Source organism: Penicillium taxi, assembly GCF_028828555.1.
Source record: "Penicillium taxi strain IBT 34144 chromosome Unknown utg000004l_segment0_segment0, whole genome shotgun sequence".
In the NCBI taxonomy this organism is placed as follows: Eukaryota; Fungi; Ascomycota; class Eurotiomycetes; order Eurotiales; family Aspergillaceae; genus Penicillium; species Penicillium taxi.
Window position 1 is genome coordinate 3,707,769 of NW_026643206.1, and position 23,676 is coordinate 3,731,444.

Below are 23,676 nucleotides of genomic sequence, written 5' to 3' on the forward strand. Positions count from 1 at the left end.
ATTTCTTAGTTGTGAACCTTAGTATCTGAATATATAACTATATCTGAGAATAATCAGGTAATGTCGAGGGAATAAGAATGAGAAATAGTTAAAGCCTTGAAAGTAAGCGCAATTTCACCTTATACTCATGCTTAAGTGGTTAGGTATCAAACATCCTTTCTAAGTTTCGATGGAAACAACCTTGTAATGCTATTATCCTAAACTGATATCAGTATCCCATCCCCGACATTTGACTCTCTTTGAATGTTGCTACAGCTCTATCAAGACTGGACACATGGATGTGAGTTCTGTAGTAAATTACCTAGGTAAAAGGCTCGGTACACATGAAATGTCGAACTGCAGCTGAAGCCGCTGAAAATAAGCCACACCTCATATATGTTTATGGTATGTGACCAGCTACCCTCCTTTCTTTACCTAAGTACTTACCTAGGTAGAGTCGAGTGTAAAATATAGAAAATACAGAAGTGAAGTAAGATGAACATGAGTTAAAATCAAGTGAGCTCACAGAGTGATATTACAGAAGTGTTTGAATCGTGGAAGTTTGGAAAATTCTAAGCCCTAATTCAAACCGTGGAAGCACCCAGGTATCAACGCTCCCGTGAGATATACATTGAATTTATTTCGATCAAGTATAATATTCTCGAGTAAACTTGGCAAACTCGGAAGGACCTTAGGAATAAGCAGGACTATGTATGGGAGTAATAATGAGAGAAAAGAAAATAGATGCTTTGATTGATATCACTGAAGTGTATTTTAATAAATCACGTAAACGAGTCCTCCAACAAGAAAAGGGTAAATAACAATGTTCATAGAATGGAATCACTCAGCAAGCCTCGGAGCACATAAGCACACAAGCCAAGATCGGGTAAGAAAGGAACTAATCTCAAGAATCGGAAAAAATCATAGAAATTTACAGCAACATAATAGAGAGAACAGCGGCGACAACGACACCGAAGAACTTCACAGCGGACTTAGAAGCAGCTCCAGTGTAAACGGCTGAGACACTAGCAGTAGTGCTAGGTGTGGCAGGAACCTTAGCGCTGCTGCTCACAGGACGAGCTGAGAATGAGGGAGTGTGGCTGGCTGCTGGGCGGACACGGCCAGGGGTATGGCTGGGAACCTTGGAGCTGGGGTGGACATAGACCAGAGTGACAGTGCTAGTGGAAGTGCTACCCGAGGCTTCGGCGGGGACGGAAGTAGTAGACACAGTGGTGGACCAGCTGGTGGTCTCAGCGGCCGAGGCACCGGTACTAGCAGTCTCTGAGGTAACTTCAGCGGTGGTGGTGGCAGTGACGATGGGCTTTGTGAGAGTGACGGTGGTAGGGGTAGCGGCACAGTTAGTGCAGACAGTGACAGTTGTGGTCCAGCCCTCGGGGATTGATGCAGTCGCGGTGGCGCCAGCACCAGCGGGGTTGGTCAGAGTACCAGTAGCAGTAGCCTCGGCGGCGGTGATAGGGCAGTAGTAAGTGGTGAGTGTAGTGGTGATGGTGGTGAAACCAGTGGAGCAGATATCAGTGTAAGAGGTAGTAATGACAGCGGTGACAGTCTCGGGCGATCCAGTGATGGTGGAAACAGCCGAGGTGGGGGTCACAGTGTAGACAGTGGTACTGGCCTTGGTGGTTGTGCGAGCGGGGCAATTAGTAACACTGGATGGGCAGTCGAAGACAGTTGAGGTGTGGTAGATAGTCTCAGTGGTGACGAAGGGAGCGGCTCCAGTGCTAGCAGAATCGGTGACAGAGGGAACAGCCGGAGTGGGGGTCACAATGTAGACGGTGGTGCTGGCAGCGCTGGTGGATGTGCGAGCAGGGCAGTTAGTAACACTGGACGGGCAGTCAAAGACAGTTGAGGTACTGTAAATAGTCTCGGTGGTCGAGTAAGGAGAGCCTGCTCCAGTAGAGGTCACAGCACCGGATGTCGAAGCGGATGAAGCAGACTTGGTGGGGACAACAACGGGAATTGTGGACACAACAGCACTCGAGGAGATGGCTGAGCCAGAGCCAGAGGCAACAGCGGTAGAAGCGGAGCCAGTAGGGCCAGTGGCAGCAGGGCTAGAAGCAACGTGAGAAGAGCCAGCAGAGCTGGATGCAACAACACTAGAGCTAGAAGCAACGGCAGAGCTAGAAACGGAGGCAACTGGGCTAGAAGCAGCAGGGCTAGAGGCAGCAACAGAGCTAGAAGCACCACCAGCAGGGCTGGATGCAACAACGCTGGAGCTAGAGGCAACGGCGGAGCTAGAGACAGAGGCAGCAGGGCTGGAGGCAGCAACAGAGCTAGAAGCATCACCAGCAGGGCTGGATGCAGCAGGGCTAGATGCAGCAGGGCTAGAGGTAGCAGGGCTGGAGGCAGCAATAGAGCTAGAAGCACCACCAGCAGGGCTGGATACAACAGCGCTAGCGCTAGAGGCAACGGCAGAACTAGAAACGGAGGCGGCAGGGCTGGATGCGACAACGCTAGAGCTCGAAGCAACGGCGGAGCTTGAAGCGGAGGCAACAGGGCTCGAAGCAGCAGGGGTGGTATCAGCAGCGGGGCTAGAGACAACAGCGGAGCTAGAAGAGGCAACCACAACGCTGGAGCTGGAAGAGATAGCGGGGCTTGAAGACGATGCTACCGACGAGCTAGCGGCTGCAGCACTGCTAGAAGTGGCAACCTGAGACGGGGTGGGGGTTGGGGTCACACTGGGGGTGGGTGTGGGTGTAGGTGTAGGAGTAACAACAGGAGGAGCAATCTCGAGAAGGATGTCCTTGACCTGTTCAGAATACGTTTGGCCAGCGCTATTTTTGTTGTTTTCGGAGAAGGTGGCCTCCCAAAGCATGATACCACCAAAAACAGCGGGGTACTTGTTCAAGTACTCGTCCACCAAGGTTCCGACTAAATTAGCATCAATGTAGCCCACGGAAGCGGCATCGGATGCAGCGGGAAGTCCAATATAGAGCTTAGCATCAGAAGACAAGTCTGAAGCCTGGATGACATCCACCCATTGGTCAAAGTTGAAACCACCAGTAGATTCGAAGTAAGCGGTAGCAGCACATGCAGGAGTGTTGTAGAACTGAACCCAGATGAAGTCGAACTGCGCCCTGCTGATGGCATCGCCGAGCTGCTTATCAGGGATGGAGCACTGAGGTGCACCCGAGATGTAGAATGTCTTTTCAGACTCTGTGAAACGGGTGCGGAGCTGATTGATCATAGCAGTATATCCTATTGTTTGTTAGCAGCCGTGATGCGAAAGTAGGGGGATTGGCGTTACCAGTGTCTCCGCTGTTCTCGATATCGAAATCGAAACCATCAACATAGTTCTCATCGCCGGACCCGAACGGACGAACGTAGAGGTCATTCTCTTCCATAGCAGCGGCATTATAAGGACCAAACGAGTACCAAAGGAAGTCGGCAAACCAAGCAGCGGTATCATCATCCGCAAGCTTTTCATTGGCAGAGTCACCGCCGATGGACAGCAAGATAGTCTTTCCCAAACCCTTGCAAATGGGAATATCTTCCACCAGATATTCGCAGGGTCCAAGCAAATTTGAGTTGGGGTATGTTCCACCACACTGGTTTCCGAAGTTGGACCCGGGCAGTTCATTTCGGGCGCTAGGGAAGGAGTTGATGAATCCGATATTAATGATATCCATCGATGTCTCCTCACAGAAATGGGCTAGTCTCTGCTGGGCATGCCCTTGTCCCTGTAATGACATGTTAATGAATCAGGATTATCAAAAATATTATTGGCGAAGACAAACCCAGTAGACGGCGAGGTTAGAGCTCAAATCCGCATCGAAGGCAAGAGCAGAAGACGCCAAGGTCGAAGCTGCAGCTGCAGCGAAGATAGTCTTTCCAACCATCTTTATTATTAATAATGAACGATTATGCCAATGGCAAAAGAGTGACAGGGGCTTTAGAGCCTGTAATGATCAACGATCAACGAAAGGACGCAGATAAAAGTTCTGCTTGGAAAATCACTCAAAGAGAGGGAGTGAAATCCAGATGCCTGTGAAGTAAAAGACAGGAGAGGGAGGAGGGAGGAAAGAGAGAAGAGCACCACGGATTTAGAGAAATAGGTTATTATACATATACCCAGTGGACCGTGAGACGTACCAATCGAGCACTGATCTCACGTTTCAGTTCATTACTCGGATGGAGACGTATTCAGGGTCATTATTATTTGGTGTAGTTTCGACGGCTTCCACATTGAGGATCACTCCACCCACTCGGACGAGTCAAGCGCGGATACTTCATCCATATTCTAGGCACTAGCAGCTAGCAACATTTGGAATCCTGGATCATAAGAATTATGGCGGGGCGTGGCTCAAAAATGGAGTCAATTGGGTCGAATGAAGTGGTACCCCTGCAGTAATTCCACATTTAGCATGATAAGGCGAAATGATTTGGTACGCCGAAAATCCAGTGTATGGACAGACTGGTATAGTTCAGAGCCGCAAATGTATATAGAGTTCGGGCTCATCCTAAACGGAACGAGATACGAGACGTGCTAAAGCTTAGTAAACCAATGTCAATCTCCGGTTAGACCCACTGTGCCATGAACCTACAGTTCACCTAACCCGTTCAGGACAACTCCCGAAGCTTGGGCCGAGTCATTGGCCAGGGTCCAGGGTTCAACGTTGGTTCCAGAAACTGGCGCAAGCTTGTGCCCTGTGGGAAAGAGAAAAAGCAATGAAAATGCGGGTTGATTGAGATAAACTCGCATTATGGCTTGTTGTTTATTCCCAGAGTTGTACTATACCTTTCAACATGCCTATATATCGCAATGGAATAGGAATGGAAGGAGAAGAAGAGACCAGGTGATGGGAGATTGGGTTCATCCAGGAACACCAATCAAAATGCTCAAACGGAAGGATCCGCTCGCTTAAAAATGTCGATTTTATCTACTTTTAACCACATATTCCCATATTCCTGCCTACTTTTTGTCTGTCTTTAAATCCAACTCCCTTACAATTTCTTAAACTGAATTTAACATACCCTTGAATGCAGCCCTATGGTATATTCAACTTCTATATTTCTTTTCTCTGTGGCTTGATTGTGGAAGCTAAGGGGGGTGGCGTTGGGTGTACGGAGTATAACCTTTAGGCGCAGAGTAATGGCCGAAGTATCTTCGCAAACCCACTAAAACTACGGACTTGTTCGGCCAGCGGTAATCTTCCGGTAGTGGCTCATCCAATCCGCTTTTTTGTTAGGAGTCCCAGCTAGGTATAGTGCGAAGTGACTGGTCTCGACCTCCATCGTCCCACCTTGGACAGTCTCCGCGCCCAAGACAGCCCTGCTCCAAGGAAGAAAATACTTCATTAACGCCCCTTGAAGCCCGGTGGCTGTGAAAAGTGGGACGTAGATCTAATCAGTTGCAACAACTGTGAATATGCATGTCCGAATTAAGACTTAGGTAAACTTTCCCAGATTCGAAATCTTCAAGGTTCCAAGGTTATTTTCAGGTGTAGGATCCACACGTCCCCTGATAAAATCATCGATGATATTCCCAACTAACGGGAGATCAACCTCCGATTCATCCGTGCAAGCTTCTGCGAATATATGCCACGGGCCTTCGAGCCTAGGAGCTCGCTTTCAAATATGACCCTCTAACTAGTGAAGTAGGAGTCATAAATAGTCCATACTATGTGGGCTCTTAGTGGAAAAGTTTCTTAGTTGCGACATTTTATACCTAATCCCATTGGTGGAAATATTACATAGTATATGAACCGCCTCTCTAGGACCCCTCTAAGACCTTTTGAGGACCGGTGGCTACCTAGGATACTTAGGCAACTACTCCGTACAGCGCTTAAAAACTGTAACCTAAAAGTGTTTTTAAAACCTGTTTCCACCAAAATAAGCAAATTAGATTAATATACTATTAGGCAGTAATAGTTTGGCTCTGTTCGAGTACCTTTGTCCAAATCATCAAGCACCCTACGAGTCATTTTTCGGCAATTGGCGTTCAGCCGCGGACTTTGATTCTCAAATCAATAGAAAATTCCAACGACCTCGGAGGAATGGCATGATCTGGCTTGATGCCACACAGTTCTTCTCGACTATTTCCAGGTATTCCCGTGGACTTTTCCAGGGGGTTTGAATGTTCATGTCTAAGAATAATCAGTTATTTAGTCAGCACCACCCTACTTTGTGTTGTTTTGCTCCTTTAGTCATTACGTCGTACACACATACACACATACACATGTAATTCATTTATTGATTTTTATGAGATTTGGTTCCTCTTTCTTTTAAAAATTTCAAGTTTATTGCGTCCACATGTAACAAACAATTTTGCGCCATTTCCAAAATTGGAAGCGAGGGCATTGCTTTCCATGGAATCCACAGTAGGGTTATGATCTAAGGGCAAGCCTTGGATTTGGTCCGTACCATCGATTGATGGCCCTGAAGGAACCACCATTCTGTATCCGTCAAAGCCATGTTCTGGTGGGCCTTCCTGGGTCTTCCTAGGTTGCCAAGTCGCCATGTTGCTAACTAGGTATCTAGCACATGGGCATGAAATCGAAGACAAAGACGTTAATTTGTGGCATTGAGAAAGTAAAATGAATTAGGTAGCATTTGAAGCAGCTAAGGACTTGGAGAGAAAAGGAGATAATGTGCAACTATCTATACAGGAACTTTCCAAGACAACCCTGAGCTATCCTTCATTTCGCCATTAGTCAAAACCTGAAGAAAGACGGTATCAACTTTGATTTTGAAGTGACCTCCTATCTTGAATGTATTGAGTCATCTTCATTTCTCGATCATAATGTTGCGGGGCAATGGAGAAAGTCAACACCTACACATTTCCATCTATCTTGCAGCGCCAGCTCATTAATACATTAGAAACTAAAACTCCGATTCTTGAATTACTGCTTAATCAACCCCAGTATGAATGAATCTTCTCTCACTACAGGACCACCCATCTACCGTGCACCCAAGGGTCGCATGGTCCTCGCGGAAGCCCCAATCTATCGAGCAAGCGACTCTACCTTACACTGGTTTGACTGTCTCTCTTCACCCAGTGAGCTCTACATACTCCCAGTTGATCCAGATTCTGGTCTTCCGATAAGCGACGCACGTGTCATTCCTCTCTCCGATAGCGTGACTGTCGCTGCATTCCGCGATAAGCCCGGTAGTTATATCGCGGCTTATTACCAAGGAGTTTGTTTCCTGGATGAGGCAAGTGGCGAAATTGAGGTTGCTTGTGAAATTATCCCTACCTCAGAGCGAAGCAAACGCAGGTTTAATGACGGCGGTGTTGACGCAGCTGGGCGCTTCTGGTTGGCAGAGATCGATATTGAGGCGACGTCGACCTCCCAAGCTGCCGATTACTTAAATCCGAAGGGGAGACTTTGGAGGTATGATCCGGATGGAAGTCTGCATCTCATGGTGTCTCAAGGTATTATTTGCGGGAATGGAGTGAAATGGAGCCCAGACAATAAGACCAGTGAGAATCACCATACTCCTGATTGATGGTACGACAGCGACTGACAGATATTTTGCCAGTGTATCTCAATGACTCTGTGGGAATGAAAATCACAGCTTTTGACTTTGATTTGCCAAGTGGAAGTATATCGAATCAACGTACTCTGGTCAACTTTCGAGAGACTGGCGGCGAACCAGATGGCATGGTGACAGAGTGTGTTTGACCATCATATTGAACAAAGTCCCTTGCTAACATTTCATAGTCTTGTTGGTAATTTATGGGTGTCTGTCTATGGGACTAGTCATATCATGGTCTTTAGCCCTGAAGGAGAGTGTCAAAAAAAGTCAAAATGCCGGCAATGTATCCAACTTGTCCGACATGGGGAGGCAGGAATCACGACATCTTGTATATCACGACAGCAAGAGATCGCTCAGAGAACCCAGACCCGACAGATGATGGCGGCCACATTTACATGCTTCACTCAACCAGCACAAAGGGGTCAGTCAAATTTGCGTTTGCAGGTTGAAACAGCGAGATAATGGGTTATGTTATGTCGCTGAAGAAAATGCACTCTATTGTGTGACAGGTTCTGTGCCTTGCTGCTCCGGTGCTTAGATTTGAACGATGCTGCCAGGCCATGGAAAACTGGACACATTGAAAGGCATACCGCATGAGAGACAAGAAGTAAGTTTCATGCGCGATCCTATACGTTCAAATATTCGAAACTCCTGGATGCTTTTGACCCTCGCGGCTTCACCCCTCGGATCACGTGGCATTAAGAAATTGGATGAGAAGAGATTTCCAGAAAAGAAGTGACTAATCATGGAAATTCTATTAACTATGACATCTGACTTTGACATGCAATACCTCCGTGGACTCTGGGAGAGGAGAAAATGAAGTCATCGAGGGGTTGACCCTGTTCGCCCTTATAGGGAAGACCACAACTCCCTGTCTTGACTGAGTGAGATTTCAATCCTGTCACAGTGAGATTATCAAACTGAATCACTAAAAAAATAAAGACTGAGTTATTGAAAATCTCCGAGAGGTTCATTTTCAGGGTTTGAATCGAAGTGACGTTGAGCCGTTGTGATCTACTTCATACAGGGATGGAGCTCAAGTCTCTTAACCAAACACACCCTTGGAAATCAATTACCTTTCCTTATCAGTATGGCATTCCAGGGTGATCAACGAATAGATTACCCAACTAATCTGTACGTGCATTGTGGGTTGTGGAGGCAGCTGGGATTCTTCATTGCGACCCTTCATACGAACATTCCACCCACCCTCCACACTCCCTTCGCGTCGACGCGCTTCCAGTTCAAGGACACTTCTTTTAACTCCTTCCAGTCCTATTAGTTCCAGTACTCTTTTCTGGCACGTACTAGCCGCGATCAGTCAGCTTTTAGGTTGGCTGTGATCCCCACTCCTATACTTCATATACATCGACCATCTATCTACAATTGCCCTATCAGGCCTTTAAGCCGTACGCCAGGTCAGATAATTTCAACTAGCCTCGCTGCAGAGCAGCTTGCGCACCTGAGGTACCACCCAAATGGCTACCGGATTCTCGCCCGCGCCGCGCAAAGAAGGCACATGGACTAAACTTGTGATATTCATCTCACTATACTTCCTCATCCTTGAATCCATGCTACAAGCAGTGATAGTGCTCTTTCTGTACGGCAGACACCAGGTAGACTCTAATATGACCCTAAGTGTGGTTCTGTCTCTGGTTGCGGTTTGTTTCCCTTTTCCATCAATTTACGATGTCCTAAACTAATTCAACTAGGCTTTTATTACAATCCCTTTGGTTTCGCTTCAGAGCCTAGTAGCTTGGCAGTACAACAAGATCGGTGGATTCGGAGAACAGAAGACAGTCTTGCACAATGTCTGCACCTACGTCTTTCGACTTGATTTAATGATGTGGCTGGCTGCCAGCGTATCAGGTTTAGTACTTGCTGCTCATCAAGTATACTGTCTACCATCAGGGACTGACGCCACTTTCTGGAAAGTTGGTGAGAGCTGTATATTTCACCGAATCTCTGTGCTTGTTTCAGTGGTATCATTGTAAGCTCATATCTATGATGACCCTAAATGCTTGCAACTAATTCCTTACATAGAGCTACTGTCTGTACTATTTACTGTGCACGAGAACTCTGTGATCGACCTTACGATGTTTCCCTGATTGGAATTTACAAACGAAGCGAGGCCCTTCGAGATGGTAGCGTATTTTCTGGCCACAGCTGGGACAGCGACGAGACCCTCAAAAACGAAATTCTCAACCTATGCCGTCAACACGACGGCATGGCTCATGAAGAGACGTGGTATATGGACCCTCTGGCAAACAAGGTGAATTGCCATCCAAGTATTCGCCATCCAGCACCTGTTCGTCTACGACCGCAGCTCAAGCTCAACACCAATCACGGCTCCCAATATGGCGATATTACATCCGGCGTATCAATTTCACCAGATGATACCAATTCCCGTTACTCTCCCGGAGCACAGACTTTGGCCAGCGACTTCTTCCCCATCTCACGCACTTCAACTCTAGTAAATTCTCATACTGCGAACTCTACTCGTGCCCTTATTGCAGATCAGTCCATTCCATATGTCCCGCAGATCCCCAAAGCGTACGGCGTGAATCATAAGAGACAGAAGTCATCACTGTCCTCGTTAAAGCGCTTTTTGCCCAAGGTCCTGCCATTCTCGCTACCTCAGTCATTGGAATTATCGTCGGATCCCCAGATTCGCGCCCTCGTAGACCCAAATGCTGCATCTGATGTCGAGAAGCAAGTCGTGACTCCGGACATCAAAGATCCTTTCGTCTCGAGCGAGGATACCACTAAGGAATCTTTGTCTCCCTACGATGCCACAGGCCAGAGTAATGTTCAGGGTCACACTCGCACCTTGACTATGAACTCCGCAGACGCACCAGAGGTGGTAGTGCAAGCAGAGCCTAAAGTACGCCGCTCCCAAACAGCATATTCGTCAGCACTCTCCATCCACCACCCCCATCATCCGAATTACGTCCCAGCCCCCAATCCACGGAGATACTCTCAATCCTGCCGTCAAAACTCAGCCTTCCAACCAACGCAAACCGATCAAACCAGAAGAGCCAATACTACCCGACAAGCAAACACTTCTACGCCCCAGTACCCAACCCGCAGCAGCTCATACCAATTCAAACAATCACAGATGCCTTGCCACACACAAAGCCAACACAATCTGCAATATTACCAGCAGTCCGTCCCGTGGAATAGCCAGCACCTGTTCGATCAGAGTCTCCCCCGCCCAGGTCCTCCTGTCCCACGCCGCAATGATGTCGAGCTCGTCTACCCCAGCACCAGGCGACCTCGTAGTAACACCCATGGCGGAAAGAGCAGTACATTGAGCTGTATCTTTGAAACAACTCCTGTCCCTCCTCTTCCCGTTAACGGATCTCTTGATATGTCGAACTCGGAGGCGCAGCGTAACGTTATCGATCAGTCTATGTATCGCGGTGCCAATCGTACCAGCAAGAGCTTTTACTGAACCTATCCACTCTTTCCTTCTTGAATACCATCTGCTGGTCGGATGTCCTTTTTGAAATGTCATTAGCTTTCATTTACTGTTTGAAGTAAGCGATGATATTTTTGATTGACTGCTTTTTTTCATTTTGCGATATCGAACGGAGCATTTCGATACCAGGTTTTGGATAATTAGTTTAATTTCATATAATAAGTCAGAGGTCTCCTTTTGTAGATCTTACTCCACTCACGCATGTTCAAAGAATAAGGTAGAAGTTTCATTTATTACCTAGTTCGAGTAGATGATGTGGCAGTATGGTGTTGTGTGCTATGATCAACATAACGAACAACAGAGAAACAAACTAAAAGCCCTAAATGAAGCCCATGAAAAAAAAAAAAAAAAAAAGCCATGGCCACATACTCCAATCTGAACCATGCATAGTAAAGTCAAAAATCCGACCAGAACGAGAAAGGACAGGCCTAAATCTGTCTGTGAGATGTCGACTTAAGCTTTGTCATCTCGCTTCGACTTGTGTTTTTGGGAATATTTATAACGATAAGCCTGGCCTTGCTTTTTCTCACCACGCTCTTCGTTCCGACGGCTGTCTTTGCTTTCGGCCAAAGGCACCAAAGAACCAGGTCCTTTACCCATGTCGTTCTCGCCCCAATACATCATCAGAGCGCTAGCCATGCGATCACGCTCCTTGAGAAGGAGATCTACCCGACGTTCCCACTCGCTTTCTCGCTTTTCCACAGACAAAGCGATACGCTGGTCCATGGCAGCCGTAGTCTCATCCTTATCGGCGATGACATTCTCCAGACGTTTAATCTCAGACCTGAAACTCTTTCGCAGTTGAGATTCTTGGCGGGAACTAGCGGTACGTAGAGTTGTCAGCTCTGTGCGCAGATCCGCTTCACGTTGCTCGGCTGCTGTGACGAGGTTGCGGATTTTCCGCATCGACTCGGCATGTGAAACGCGAAGGGTGGATACATTAGTTGAGTGTGCGGTTTTGAGGCTTCTGATTTGTTGTTGGTGTGAAGCTTCCAGGGCAGCCGTATCGACGGCAGCAGGTTGTTGAGTTGTGGGTGGCGAAGGTGGAGTGGGAGCTTGGAGAGCCGCCTCTTGCAGAGTAGCAACAGTTTCCAGAGACGCGGCGTGCTCTTCTTTCATACGAATCAAATCCTCGGCGGTCTTTTTGAGTGCTGAGCTTAGCTCTTTCACTCGGGCTGTCAGTCGAGAGTTCTCTCCTTCGATGGTTTTTATGAGAGCTTGCGTTTCGGTGGCCTGTTCACGCTGACGACTTGCTTCAGCATCAGCGGCCTTCTGTGCGGCCAAAGCGTCTTGCAATTCTTGTTGGAGCTTGGTAATATCCTGACGAAGCTGCTCCACATCGTGATCCTCGAAGAACTCCTCCTTTGCTGGTGACGGGGTTATCAAATCAGGGGTTGCGAGGCCAAGATCCTTGATCAGGTCAAGAATTTCACTGTAGGTGCTGTTTGTTTGGAGGGGTGTGTTGCGGCCAGCCATGGGCAAATCTGCAGCCACGGCTTTGAGAGCATTCTCTTGGGCTTCAACTTGTGACTGCACACGGCTGAGATCTGCCTCAAGAGACTGGTTTCGCTCTTCCAGAGGATGGTTCTTGGTTTCCAAATCTGTCAAACGATCTTCTAAGGCGTCATGGTCTGTGTGGAGGGCCTCGAGCTTTGCTTCCAGATTTTCATTATCCAGGACCCGGTCATCAAGCACGCCACTCAGTCGATCAATCTCGTTGTTCTTTTCTTGAAGTAGTATCTCCTTTGAGTGAGTAACTTCTTTGAGTTTGGCGATCGTATCCTCGAGAGTCGAGTCTCGACTATCCAACTGCTCTTCCGTATGTTGGAGCTGTTGTCGCAAAGTGGCCATTTTCTCTAGTATCTCAGTACGCTCAGACTCAAACTTGTTTGCATCTTGAATCCGATGCTGCTGCATAGCTTGCATTTGTTGTTGGAGTTCTTCTAGTTCCGGGCTCTGCGAATTTGATTTCTGGAGACGCAGTTCCAGTTCGGCGTTCTGCTTTTCTAATGACTCAACCTGCTCACGAAGCCTTTCCTCGTCGGTAGCTTTAGCTTTCATGTCTTCAATGTACTCATTTTTGCGCTGGAGCTCAGTTTGGAGGTGCTTGATTTGTTCTGCAGCAGAGACAGCCTCTAAAACCCGGTTGTGATTTTTCTGCATCTGCTCATCTCGATCATGCAAATCCTCTTCTAGTTGAACGATACGTTCATGCAAGAATTTCTCCCGTTCTAATGCCTCATTCTCGGTAATCGTAGGCATTCTGCGGATTGAGGGGGATTCCGGGTCTGGCAAGTCATCGTCTGGATCTTCTTCGATATCTTCGAGATGGGTCGATTCCTTAGCAAAGGCACTCATCCTGTGCAGAAGATGCGAAGGAGTCGACATATCCACTGGAGGTCCAAACTCGCTGTATTCACCCGACTCGCCCTCCTCTTCAACAGCTGGCTGTCTTAGTCCAAGAGATAAATCGCCGAGCGGGAGCGAAACATCATTGGCGCGTGGCTTCTTGATGCTCGATAAACCCTCGCTCAACAAGTATTTGTCGAGGTTTTGGGTGAAATCTTCCGGGCCACCTACATCGGACATGTATTCTTCCCCATCGTGTCTCAGGTCGCCCAATTCATCTTCCAACTCGGCATGTTCGTCTGGTTCGTCTGGTTCGTTTGCACCCATGTGGCCGTTTGGGAATCGACTAAAGTCCAAAGTATATTCCGCAAGACGGGCATCCAAGTCTGACCCCGTCGGGCTTCCGGGTGTTGATGGCCGTGTTAAATTGTCTAGTTCGTCGTCTGAGGGAGGCCCATCACTAGTGTTTCCATTATTGTTGTTGTCGCGGTGCTCGAAATGCTCGGAAACGGAACTTTTGTCCGACAAGGGAGAACCTGGGGTCGGACTGGATAATTCGTGTGGCGGTGAGGAGGGCATAAAAAGAGGGGTGACTAGTGTTGACTGTCCGATAGTGTCATGTATCGTAGGAAACGGTGACGTGTATCCAGCATTCGCCATTATCGCGGAGTTGCGAACTCGTGCAGGTTAAAGATATTAAGAGACTAATTGAAGCGCAGTGGTATTGAAAGATGAAAGTCTTGCGGACAAAAGAGCATGTTCTGAGAAAGCAAATAATAAAAAGTTGGGAACCATTGAGCAGAATAACAATAACAAGATCATAACAGTCGCGAATGAAATGCGGCGCCGGCGCGAAATTGCGATGCTTTTTGAAGCCTAAGGCAGCTATGTTTACTTCCATTTTGGGATTAGCGCATCCTTTATTTCCAAACATATCATTTTCCATTTTCATCGGTCATTACTAATAAGATATTCCGTATGCTTTTAGAAGAAATTGGAGATTGAACTGTTTAGTCAGATATTATTTCATGATGAGATTCCATAGGAGGCATCTTTGAACCCTGAAACCTTGGAATGTACAACTTCTAGGGCTATTCAACTCGAGAGCGATATTTTGGTCATATCAACTTTCAACCCTGGTCCCGAGGTCTCTAGGCACCACATCAAATACATATGTAGCAATATTTAGTATAATCAGTCCTCCGTTAAATTCATCCTGATCGAAGTACCGTACTTAGGTGATTAGGCGGCTACTTGGGACCTTGAGAGGAAACCCGAAACCTTTCAACGGGGAAAGTAAATTGTAAGTGTGAATATTGAAAGTCACAGTGGAACTGAAAGTAATGATGAGAGTTACAGTAAGATTATCTACCGGTTCTGCGAAATACAACTACCTAGGCTCCAAGCGACTCGTCCGACTACTATCCTCGCTCCGGAAAGAGATCTATTCATTTCACATCACCTCACTGTTTCTTTCTTTACCCTAATCCCACCCATCGTACGTCCCCAAAATATGCTGGGCACTAATTTTTCTCCCACCTTCCATTGCTTCGACCATCTTCCAACTGAAAAATGTCTGATGGTTTGGTCTATGGCCTTGTCCGAAACCAGGTGTCATTCTCGAGCACAACTCCTCTCCCTGGCCGGCTGACGAAAGATGAACAATTCCTAGTAAGTCTCGCTGGCGCATGCTTTCAGTCACGCGAGGTGGTATGGAAGAGTGGGCTTGTGGAAGAGTGGGCTTGTGGAAGACTACCTATTTAGGAACTCTGTGTCAAATTTAGATATGTATCAGATGTCCTTTATCTAGATATAATTAGGCGCCAAAAAGATAATAGGATAATAACTTCAAATACAATTCGCCCATTATCTCAGACTCTCGATGCGAGAATCGAATAAATCGGTTCACAGTTACTTTCTAATTTTTCAATCTTCTTTGAAAGGTTCATCTACCTAGGTACATATTAGTGTATCACGAGGCCAATTTCCAAACTTTCCCGAGAAATATCTCTACGAATTATCTATCCAGCATCGAAAAACTGGACCTCCTTCAAATTCAAGTCCTTCTGATCATCCTCGAGGTCACTACTCCTTTCTCTTAATTTTGAATGCACGTGGTGGACACTGGAACCTTGGACCTTGGAAGGAATCTCAAAATGTTGAAGATTCAATGCACGTGGTACATAGTTAGGTATCGATCATTTGATGGATACTCGTGGATCATTTCAATATTGAAGCTTCGATCTGACCTGGTCCAGATATATAAGCCTGAGGCTTACACATTCTACCTTGGAACTTTAGAAATTGTCCCCAGATTTCTTCAACTTTGGAAATTCAACCCCCACCTAGTTACCTAGTAAGCGTTCTCTTCAAATGGACGGAAGATAGGACCTACTTAGTTATGATGTTAGAAGTTAGCATCAAACAAGCTGTAGTTCTTGCGTTCTGAGACTAACACCTTTCCGTCTTATCGCCCCACTAGATTTTCTCTCGCAACAACAATGCTTCAACTTTGTTTGTTAACATATAACCGAATCTGAGCTCTTTTGTTGTTTGAATCCAAATATCACCATGCCGCCCATTCCTGGCGGAGCGCTAGAGCGTCGGCGGGTTATTGTTTACCACCAAACCATTATTCCAGGTGGCGGAGAATATGTCTCCATGCTCCCGTTGTTGGAACACAACACTGGTGCCACGCATGTTATTCTTGCAGCAATTCACATCAATGGAGAACCTGGTCATATCACTCTAAATGACGACCCTCCAGACAGTCCTAAATTTGATCCGCTGTGGGCGGAAGTGCCCCTCGTTAAGCGGGGCGGTATTAAGGTGATGGGCATGCTCGGTGGCGCCGCACCAGGCTCATTTCAACGACTAGACGGCAGCCAGGCTCAATTTGAAGCATTCTACGGTCCTCTCCTGGCTATTCTCCGTCATTATCTACTCGACGGCTTAGATCTGGACGTGGAAGAGAATATGTCCTTGCCTGGCATTATCAGACTTATCGACCGACTGAAGGCCGACATGGGAGACGGCTTCATTATTACTTTAGCCCCCGTCGCTGCCGCGTTACTGGGAATTGGGAATCTTTCGGGATTTGACTACCGTGAACTTGAGCAAGCTCGTGCTTCCAAGATCAGCTGGTACAATGCCCAGTTCTACAATGGGTGGGGTCAAGCAGAGGATCCCCGAATGTACGCTGCGATCATTTCACAGGGATGGTCTCCACGCCGTGTCGTGTATGGTCTTCTTACAAACCCTGGTAATGGCTCACAGGGCTTTGTGTCGAGTGAGAAGATCGGACCCGTCCTCGCCAACCTGGTCGAACAGTTCCCGACCTTTGGCGGTGTGATGGGCTGGGAGTATTTCAATGCATTGCCTGGAGAGCGGGCTAAGCCATGGCAATGGGCAGCACTTATGTCAATCAGTATGGGTATGAAGGACGTGCTGGTTGTAGCTAGGCAGTTGCTTACTGCTGACCCCATGGCGAGCAGTTTGACCAATCTACTCCAAGATATGATGGATCAATTGCGTCGATCTTGAGGGAATTTGGACTCTACAATAATTTGATTTATCTATAAAGTTGGAAATATGAAGATGCATAAACATAGAAAATTGCAATAATTTACTAGGTGAAACTAGATTGTGTTGACTAAGTTGAAAATGCCAAGCTTGGACCTGATAACGTCATTAAAATGAAACAGATAAAACATTGAAACATCCCTCTCTGATTCTGCTTTCTTCTACTACCTAGATATAGATCTGAGATCTTCCTGGTTCCACAGGGAGATGCCTGTCCTTACCATCTCTATTTAATTATCATGGTATCCCTGCGGCGGGCTATCACAGCCACTAGCTCGGCGACGATCCGGCTCTCAACATTCGTCTTTCTGAGATGGGTATGCCAATCCCGCATCATGTTCATGTTCGCAACTCACTATCGCTAGATACCCGGACACCATTTTGTACCCATTGTATTATCTTCATTGGTTGTCTATCTGTCATCATTGTTCTTGTTCAATGATCAACCCATCGACCGTGCCAAGAACACCAAGGGCTCTAGGAGTAAGTTCAAATGTGTACTGTGCGAGGATAACATTGAAATTCATTCATATTAATTATGATCAATAGCAAAAAGCGCAAAAACAGAGAAATCTTCATCCGGCAGTTCCGCGCTTAAGACCCTATTGACCGGAGTTCCTTCCAAGCGGTCATCACTTTGGACATGGATAACAGCGCTGATCAATGTCTTTTTGGCTTTACTAGCATTTGACTTCTTATTGAGAGGCTTTCTAGTCTATTCAGCCGCTGATGTGGCATTTTCACGCATTGGATATGTTTCACCAACGACGGCAAACTTGCTCTTCCGTGAGCCAAATACAGCCCATCTACCAGTGGTTGTATCATATCAAGAAGTCTCAGCCGACTCCGAATGGATCGAAGAAGGGACCGTATATAAATTAGACAACAGCACCGACTATACCACAACTGTGACTCTGAAGCAGCTCAAGCCTTCAACCCAGTACAGATACTCGCTGTCCAACAACAAGACTGGCACTTTTTTCACTTCCCCCAGCCTGGGTCCTTGGAGGCAAATAGACTCACATTTGCCACAACGAGCTGTTTAAAGCCAAACTTCCCATACGACCTCTTCTCACATCCCTTGCGGGTTCATGGAATTGAGCAGATGACAGAAGTCTTTGGGAAGCTACCAGCACTCCTCCGACCAGCATTCATGCTATTCCTCGGAGATTTCATCTACATCGATGTTCCTTTCCGCTTCGGGTCTTCCTTGGATCATTATCGCAGCGAATATAGACGCATATACTCGTCTCCATCGTGGATGGCCAAGGCAGCAGGCGGCACAGCCATTGACCTACCCTGGATCCATACTTTAGATGACCACGAGATTGAGAATGACTGGTCAAAGGGCAACAAGACTGCGCCATATCCAGCTGCCGCTGACCCATTCATTCACTATCATGTGAGCGCGAACCCCCCAGTTCCCGCAAATTCATATGCGGACCCAGACGACGTTACATACTTCTCGTTCGTAAACGGTCCAGCCTCGTTCTTCATGCTAGACACAAGGACCTACCGCTCCGAGCCATCTCAAAAAGATTCCTCTATCCTCGGATACGCACAGCTGCAGTCTCTCTTAACATACCTCGCAACCCCAGAGCCAGAAGGCGTACGTTGGAAGTTCATTGCATCTAGCGTCCCCTTCACTAAGAACTGGCGTGTCGGTACCAAAGACACATGGGGTGGCTTCCTGAACGAACGCCGCACAGTCTTCGAAGCAATGTGGCGCGCCGAGCGAGAGCTAGGTGTTCGTATCGTCCTACTCAGCGGTGACAGGCACGAGTTCGCCGCATCGCGCTTCCCAGACCCCTCAATTGCTCTGTCGAAGAATGAGTTCCAGCCCAATACTGCCGGACATGGTCTGCATGAATTCAGTGTTGGTCCTCTGAGCATGTTCTACCTCCCCATTCGAACATATCATCAAACAGACAGCGAGGACGTGGCGGTGAAATACGCCCCAGATGGAAATAGCAAGTTTGGGCTGATTGAGATTGTCGACGGCGTTGATGATGATCACTCTCGTAGTTCTCTGCTTACTTATTCGCTCTATGTGGATGGTGAAGCCGTCTGGCAGTATCGTTTGAGTGTTCCAATTGAAGCTGCTGCTAACTCCGCTAAGCATTACTTGCCGCCAGGTCGTGTTCTTGAGGATAAGCTGTCTAGTCAGGGCTGGAACCTTGTGTTCGAGAGTGAAGTTGCAAACCAGGTAGTGAATAAGGTCACGAACTGGTATTATGACGTTCTGGACAGAGTTACTGGGGTGGTTGATTAAAGAGCGGACTAGCGAAGCTCAGTGTATCTGATTAGATTGTATTATCAGTGGTGCCAGTGAATTTATAGCATTGGAATCCAACGTGCAATAGCGATTTTTGGTCACTCAAATATAAAACGCTGAAAGGTTGGAAGAGGAAGGTCTTAAGGTGTGAGAATGTATACGCAGTCGGAATACTCTTTTCGAACTTTTATTGTTAATTTCGGCTAAGATGTACGAGCTGTGTTGGAAGCAATTCAGTATAAAGAGTACCAGACACGAATGTGGCAAGAAGTAGGACAAGGGGACCCGACCCATCCAGACAAACCAGATCAAGAAATCCGCAATGACTAGAACTTGGAATTCCTCCTCCCTTCCAACAGCCAGCATCGAGACATTCAAGTTATGCCGTTTTTTCTTTCCCAATTCCCAGTCATCATCATTTTCTGGTGTGTCGCCGGTTTCACTCATGAAACATCCGAAACGTCGCGCAAGAAGATCAATGCAAAGGAGACAAAATAAAAGAATTCATTTCAGACTAGTTCCATTTTATTTTGTTTGGTAACGAGCCATTTTCACATCCCTTAGTTAGCCTTAGCGGCCTGAGGGGGGCTCAGCTTCTTGCCGTCCTTGTTGTACCTGATACGGGGAGGGGGAGCACGGTTGCGGCGGCCGACGCGGGAGCGGACACTGTTATTATATCAGAATATTGTTGACGAAGTGGATGGATGCTGTTTAAGCGTACCGGACGATCTTTCCGTGGATAGCGCAGGACACGCAGTACTGGAGCTTCAAGTACATCTTGGGGACAGAGTACTCGGCGAAGACGGAAGCATCCGAGATATCACCTATTTGGTTATTAGTAACTGTTGAAATCATAGTCGTTTCCAACATCGAATGCTGTCGAAAAGAATGAGATCCGTAATGAATTCCATATAGAATTCTGTCTCGAGTTCATAATCTCTTGCTTTGTTGTCGGTTTTGTGGATATCACGTACGGATAGCAGCAGACTCGACCATGTTGCGGATGGTGAAGCGCTTGATGGCCTTGTCCTTGGGAACGCAACGGGCGCAGTTGGAGCAACGCACGGGGTTAACGTGGCCGCGGCCGTTCTTGTTGCGACCGCTAGATGAAATCGTTAGTATCCATGTACCTCGACTTCAAACTTCAAATGTGCGAAGGTCCAGTCCCCATGCTCCTTGTTCCAGCAATACGCATCGATTGATCTGCTTGTCTTCTGTCCTTTTTCTGACGATGGGTTGTAAATCGAATTCGTGGGCGTCATTGCGGAGTTTCAAGGCGGATGGGAGACTGAAATCGCGGTTTTGAGTATGGGATCGAGATCTTACTTGTTCGCGCGCTTCTTGACCATTTTGACGGTTTTCTCTGTAATGGAATTAGGGACCTGATAAGGAGTGAACGACTGTTGGGGGGAAGATAGCGTACGGTTAAATTGTCGAGGGGGCGGGTTGTCGAAGCTCGCTCACGCAGATACTCTCTACTGGAATGGATGGGTGGGCTGTGTTGTGGGAAGCCCTAAGCCCTTAAGCGAGACCCACATATATGACACCTTACCCCTGAGGTGTCAATACATGTACTAATCATGTGACGTTAGCAGATCATGTGCTCTAAACCCGGGAAGATCCGCCCAAAACGAAGTTCCTGACATAAGCAGTTATTGTTTACTCCTTGTACGATAACACCTCGGGCACACCCCTGTTCATCAGCTCACTCTTCCCTGATCTATACCGGTATTCTCCTGTGGTTTCGAGGAACGAAATCCTAGATTATTTGCCTTTAGTAAATTCCTCATTCCTCCCCGCTCTTCCCCAACCTCCTTTTGTTTTTGTGAATCTCCCCTCCCGGACATTTTAATTATGTCGCATACTGGTACTTTTAGGGGTACTCCCAATAAGACAATCGGAAGAGGTAGATTGCCCGATTTTGATGGGAACGGCTCACACATTCCCCGGCCCCGACCTGACCGTCCAGAATCTACCGTCTCTCACAACCCACCGAGCGAAGTTGGTACCGGCACCATGAGCGCAGCCAGCAGCAGACAGAGACAAACTCAATCGAAGCGTGATGAGGTGTGTAGATATTCCAATTAGAAATACGCCGTACTTTGGTCCGGCTACTATGGTCTCGACTGACATTTACGTTCTATATAGGCTATCCGCCAAAAGATGGAGGCGAATCTCAACAAAAAGAAACCCCAAGCCCCAACCAAGGCTGGTCGCTCTCGTAAGGCTCCTCCAGGCACCGTTCTCGCCCTGAAGCCGAGTCAAGCCCTTCAGATCAAGCCTACCCTCAGCATTGCCGAAGCTGCCCAGCTGATGGCCGCCAAACGTGAGGACTGTGTCTTGGTCACCGACGACGACGAGCGAATTGCCGGTATCTTCACTGCCAAGGATTTGGCCTTCCGCGTAGTTGGAATGGGATTGAAGCCTCGTGAAGTCTCGGTTGCAGAGATCATGACCAAAAATCCCCTATGCGCACGAACGGACACTAGCGCTACAGACGCGCTCGACTTGATGGTCCGAAAGGGATTTAGACATTTGCCTGTGATGGACGAAAACCAGGATATCTCTGGTGTCTTGGATATCACCAAATGCTTCTACGAGGCAATGGAAAAATTGGAGCGTGCTTACAGCTCGTCTCGGAAATTATACGATGCATTGGAGGGTGTTCAGACGGAACTTGGTTCCAGCCAGCCCCAACAGGTCATCCACTATGTTGAGGCTCTGCGTACCAAGATGTCTGGTCCGACTCTTGACTCGGTCCTCGACGGGTTGCCGCCGGTCACTGTTTCCGTCCGGACTACAGTGAAGGATGCCGCCGCATTGATGAAGGAGAACCACACTACCGCTTTGCTCGTGCAAGACCAGGGCTCCATCACTGGTATCTTCACCAGCAAGGATATCGTTCTTCGAGTCATTGCTCCGGGTCTTGACCCTTCTACTTGCAGCGTGGTTCGCGTGATGACCCCTCATCCCGACTTTGCTCCGTCTGATATGAGCATCCAAGCTGCTCTCCGCAAGATGCATGGTACGTCGCCCTTGATTTATCACCCTACGCCTAAATACTGATGTTCGCGCAGACGGTCACTACCTGAATCTGCCAGTGATGAATGAGTCTGGCGAGATTGTCGGCATGGTCGACGTGTTGAAGCTTACCTACGCTACGCTTGAACAGGTAATATTGTTGAATCAACGGCAATAACACAACAGAAGCTTACTCTACTCGCACTAGATCAACACAATGTCGACTCAGGACGACGAAGGCCCAGCATGGAACAAATTCTGGCTCTCAATGGACCACGACGGGTCCGACTCGATGGTCTCTGGTAGCCAGCAACCCAATCACCGTTCCAGTGTTATGAGCCCCGATATGGCCCGTTCTGGTTACGACCACAGTCTTCTCCCCAACGATTCCGCATCACATGCTGGTGAAGCAATATCAGAGGTCGCCTCGCACCATCAAATCCCCGAGGACGCGCCATTCCCCTTCAAGTTCAAGGCTCCCAGCGGCCGGGTTCACCGTGTCAATGTGTTGACATCGGCAGGTATTGCTGACCTTGTCAAGCAGGTTACCGCAAAGCTAGGTGCTGAGCTCGAGGCTGTTGGAGGTGAGGCTGTGGTCGAAGAGGGAAGACTCAGTAATACTGGTTACGCTCTCAGTTACTTGGATAATGAAGGCGACACAGTCTCCATTACGACCGACCACGATATGATTGATGCAATCAAACTTTCTCGTCAATTCCATTCTGATAAGGTCAATCTCTTTGTCCACGACCCTGCCCAACCTCCCATCCCTGCAGCTGCCCCCACCTCTGTTCCTGTTGAGACGATCAAGGCGTTCACCCCTCCTCCGACTTCTGAGGCGACCAGTGTTGCGGGTGACCATATTTTAGAGGACTCTGTTTCTATCAAGTCACGTCCCCAGAGTGCCCACGCTCCTGCTCCCGTGGAACAACTCATTGCTGGTGTTCCTAATGAAGCCCTTCTCCCTGGAGCGATCGTAACTCTGGCTGCGGTCATCGCTGGTGTCTTCATTCTCAGCCGACCGACTGGCCGTTAAAAGGGAATCGACTTCTTCAAAGCCTTTGTATGTCCTTGGTCTCTCTTGTCTTATCCTTTGGATGATGTTTTTTTTACGAGTACAAGCCCCCATTTTTCCTTTGTCCGTCCGGATTACGACTCTCATTTTCTCTTCTAAAATAAAAAGAAAGAGTGCATACCCCTTTCATGTTCTAATTATGGATATTTTTGTGTCGCGTCAAGATACCACCGTTCAAGTAACGATCAGTTGCGACTTTTCCTATAGCCTGCAATGCAAATAGTAGTTCTTTGTCGTAAGGCAACGGAGGTATCTAAGTAGAAGGAACACGAAAAGTGGACATTGAGTAAATTAGATATAGTAAAAGCCATGTCATCTTCATTCTTGAATTAAATTTCCTAACCTTTTCAATTGTATCCCTTGGGTTTCTGAGCTAAAGTCATTTCAATTTTCAATTTCCAATTTGACTGATATTACTTT

The 23,676-nt window shown here is 47.5% G+C and overlaps 8 protein-coding genes across 8 annotated transcripts; 5 read left to right on the forward strand and 3 right to left on the reverse strand.

Annotated features, from left to right (window-relative positions):
* Positions 1-910: 910 nt before the first annotated feature.
* chiA1 (class III chitinase ChiA1) lies at positions 911-3,836 on the reverse strand (the record flags this gene model as incomplete). The annotated part of the gene is made up of 3 exons (XM_057208920.1): positions 911-3,195; positions 3,245-3,677; positions 3,735-3,836. The coding sequence occupies 3 exons, from the start codon at positions 3,834-3,836 to the stop codon at positions 911-913; spliced, it is 2,820 nt and encodes a 939-aa protein (XP_057062694.1).
* Positions 3,837-6,861: 3,025 nt separating this feature from the next.
* N7495_006270 (uncharacterized protein) lies at positions 6,862-7,622 on the forward strand (the record flags this gene model as incomplete). The annotated part of the gene is made up of 2 exons (XM_057208921.1): positions 6,862-7,420; positions 7,480-7,622. The coding sequence occupies 2 exons, from the start codon at positions 6,862-6,864 to the stop codon at positions 7,620-7,622; spliced, it is 702 nt and encodes a 233-aa protein (XP_057062695.1).
* A 1,320-nt stretch (positions 7,623-8,942) lies between these two features.
* Positions 8,943-10,927, forward strand: N7495_006271 (uncharacterized protein; the record flags this gene model as incomplete). Its single annotated transcript, XM_057208922.1, has 3 exons — positions 8,943-9,134; positions 9,186-9,463; positions 9,517-10,927. Coding segments are annotated over 3 exons (1,881 nt in total), but the record flags the coding sequence as incomplete, so codon positions are not given.
* A 480-nt stretch (positions 10,928-11,407) lies between these two features.
* N7495_006272 (putative spindle pole body associated protein SnaD) lies at positions 11,408-13,963 on the reverse strand (the record flags this gene model as incomplete). Its single annotated transcript, XM_057208923.1, has 1 exon — positions 11,408-13,963. The coding sequence occupies one exon, from the start codon at positions 13,961-13,963 to the stop codon at positions 11,408-11,410; it is 2,556 nt and encodes an 851-aa protein (XP_057062697.1).
* Positions 13,964-15,874: 1,911 nt separating this feature from the next.
* Positions 15,875-16,846, forward strand: N7495_006273 (putative class III chitinase; the record flags this gene model as incomplete). The annotated part of the gene is made up of 1 exon (XM_057208924.1): positions 15,875-16,846. One exon carries the CDS (start codon positions 15,875-15,877, stop codon positions 16,844-16,846), a length of 972 nt encoding a protein of 323 aa, XP_057062698.1.
* Positions 16,847-17,124: 278 nt separating this feature from the next.
* On the forward strand, positions 17,125-19,157 carry N7495_006274 (alkaline phosphatase family protein; the record flags this gene model as incomplete). Its single annotated transcript, XM_057208925.1, has 4 exons — positions 17,125-17,202; positions 17,251-17,368; positions 17,435-17,754; positions 17,775-19,157. 4 exons carry the CDS (start codon positions 17,125-17,127, stop codon positions 19,155-19,157), a joined length of 1,899 nt encoding a protein of 632 aa, XP_057062699.1.
* Positions 19,158-19,720: 563 nt separating this feature from the next.
* On the reverse strand, positions 19,721-20,509 carry N7495_006275 (40S ribosomal protein eS26; the record flags this gene model as incomplete). The annotated part of the gene is made up of 4 exons (XM_057208926.1): positions 19,721-19,826; positions 19,882-19,984; positions 20,135-20,262; positions 20,487-20,509. 4 exons carry the CDS (start codon positions 20,507-20,509, stop codon positions 19,721-19,723), a joined length of 360 nt encoding a protein of 119 aa, XP_057062700.1.
* Positions 20,510-21,014: 505 nt separating this feature from the next.
* Positions 21,015-23,217, forward strand: N7495_006276 (CBS and PB1 domain protein; the record flags this gene model as incomplete). Its single annotated transcript, XM_057208927.1, has 4 exons — positions 21,015-21,227; positions 21,309-22,185; positions 22,238-22,332; positions 22,390-23,217. The coding sequence occupies 4 exons, from the start codon at positions 21,015-21,017 to the stop codon at positions 23,215-23,217; spliced, it is 2,013 nt and encodes a 670-aa protein (XP_057062701.1).
* Positions 23,218-23,676: the final 459 nt, after the last annotated feature.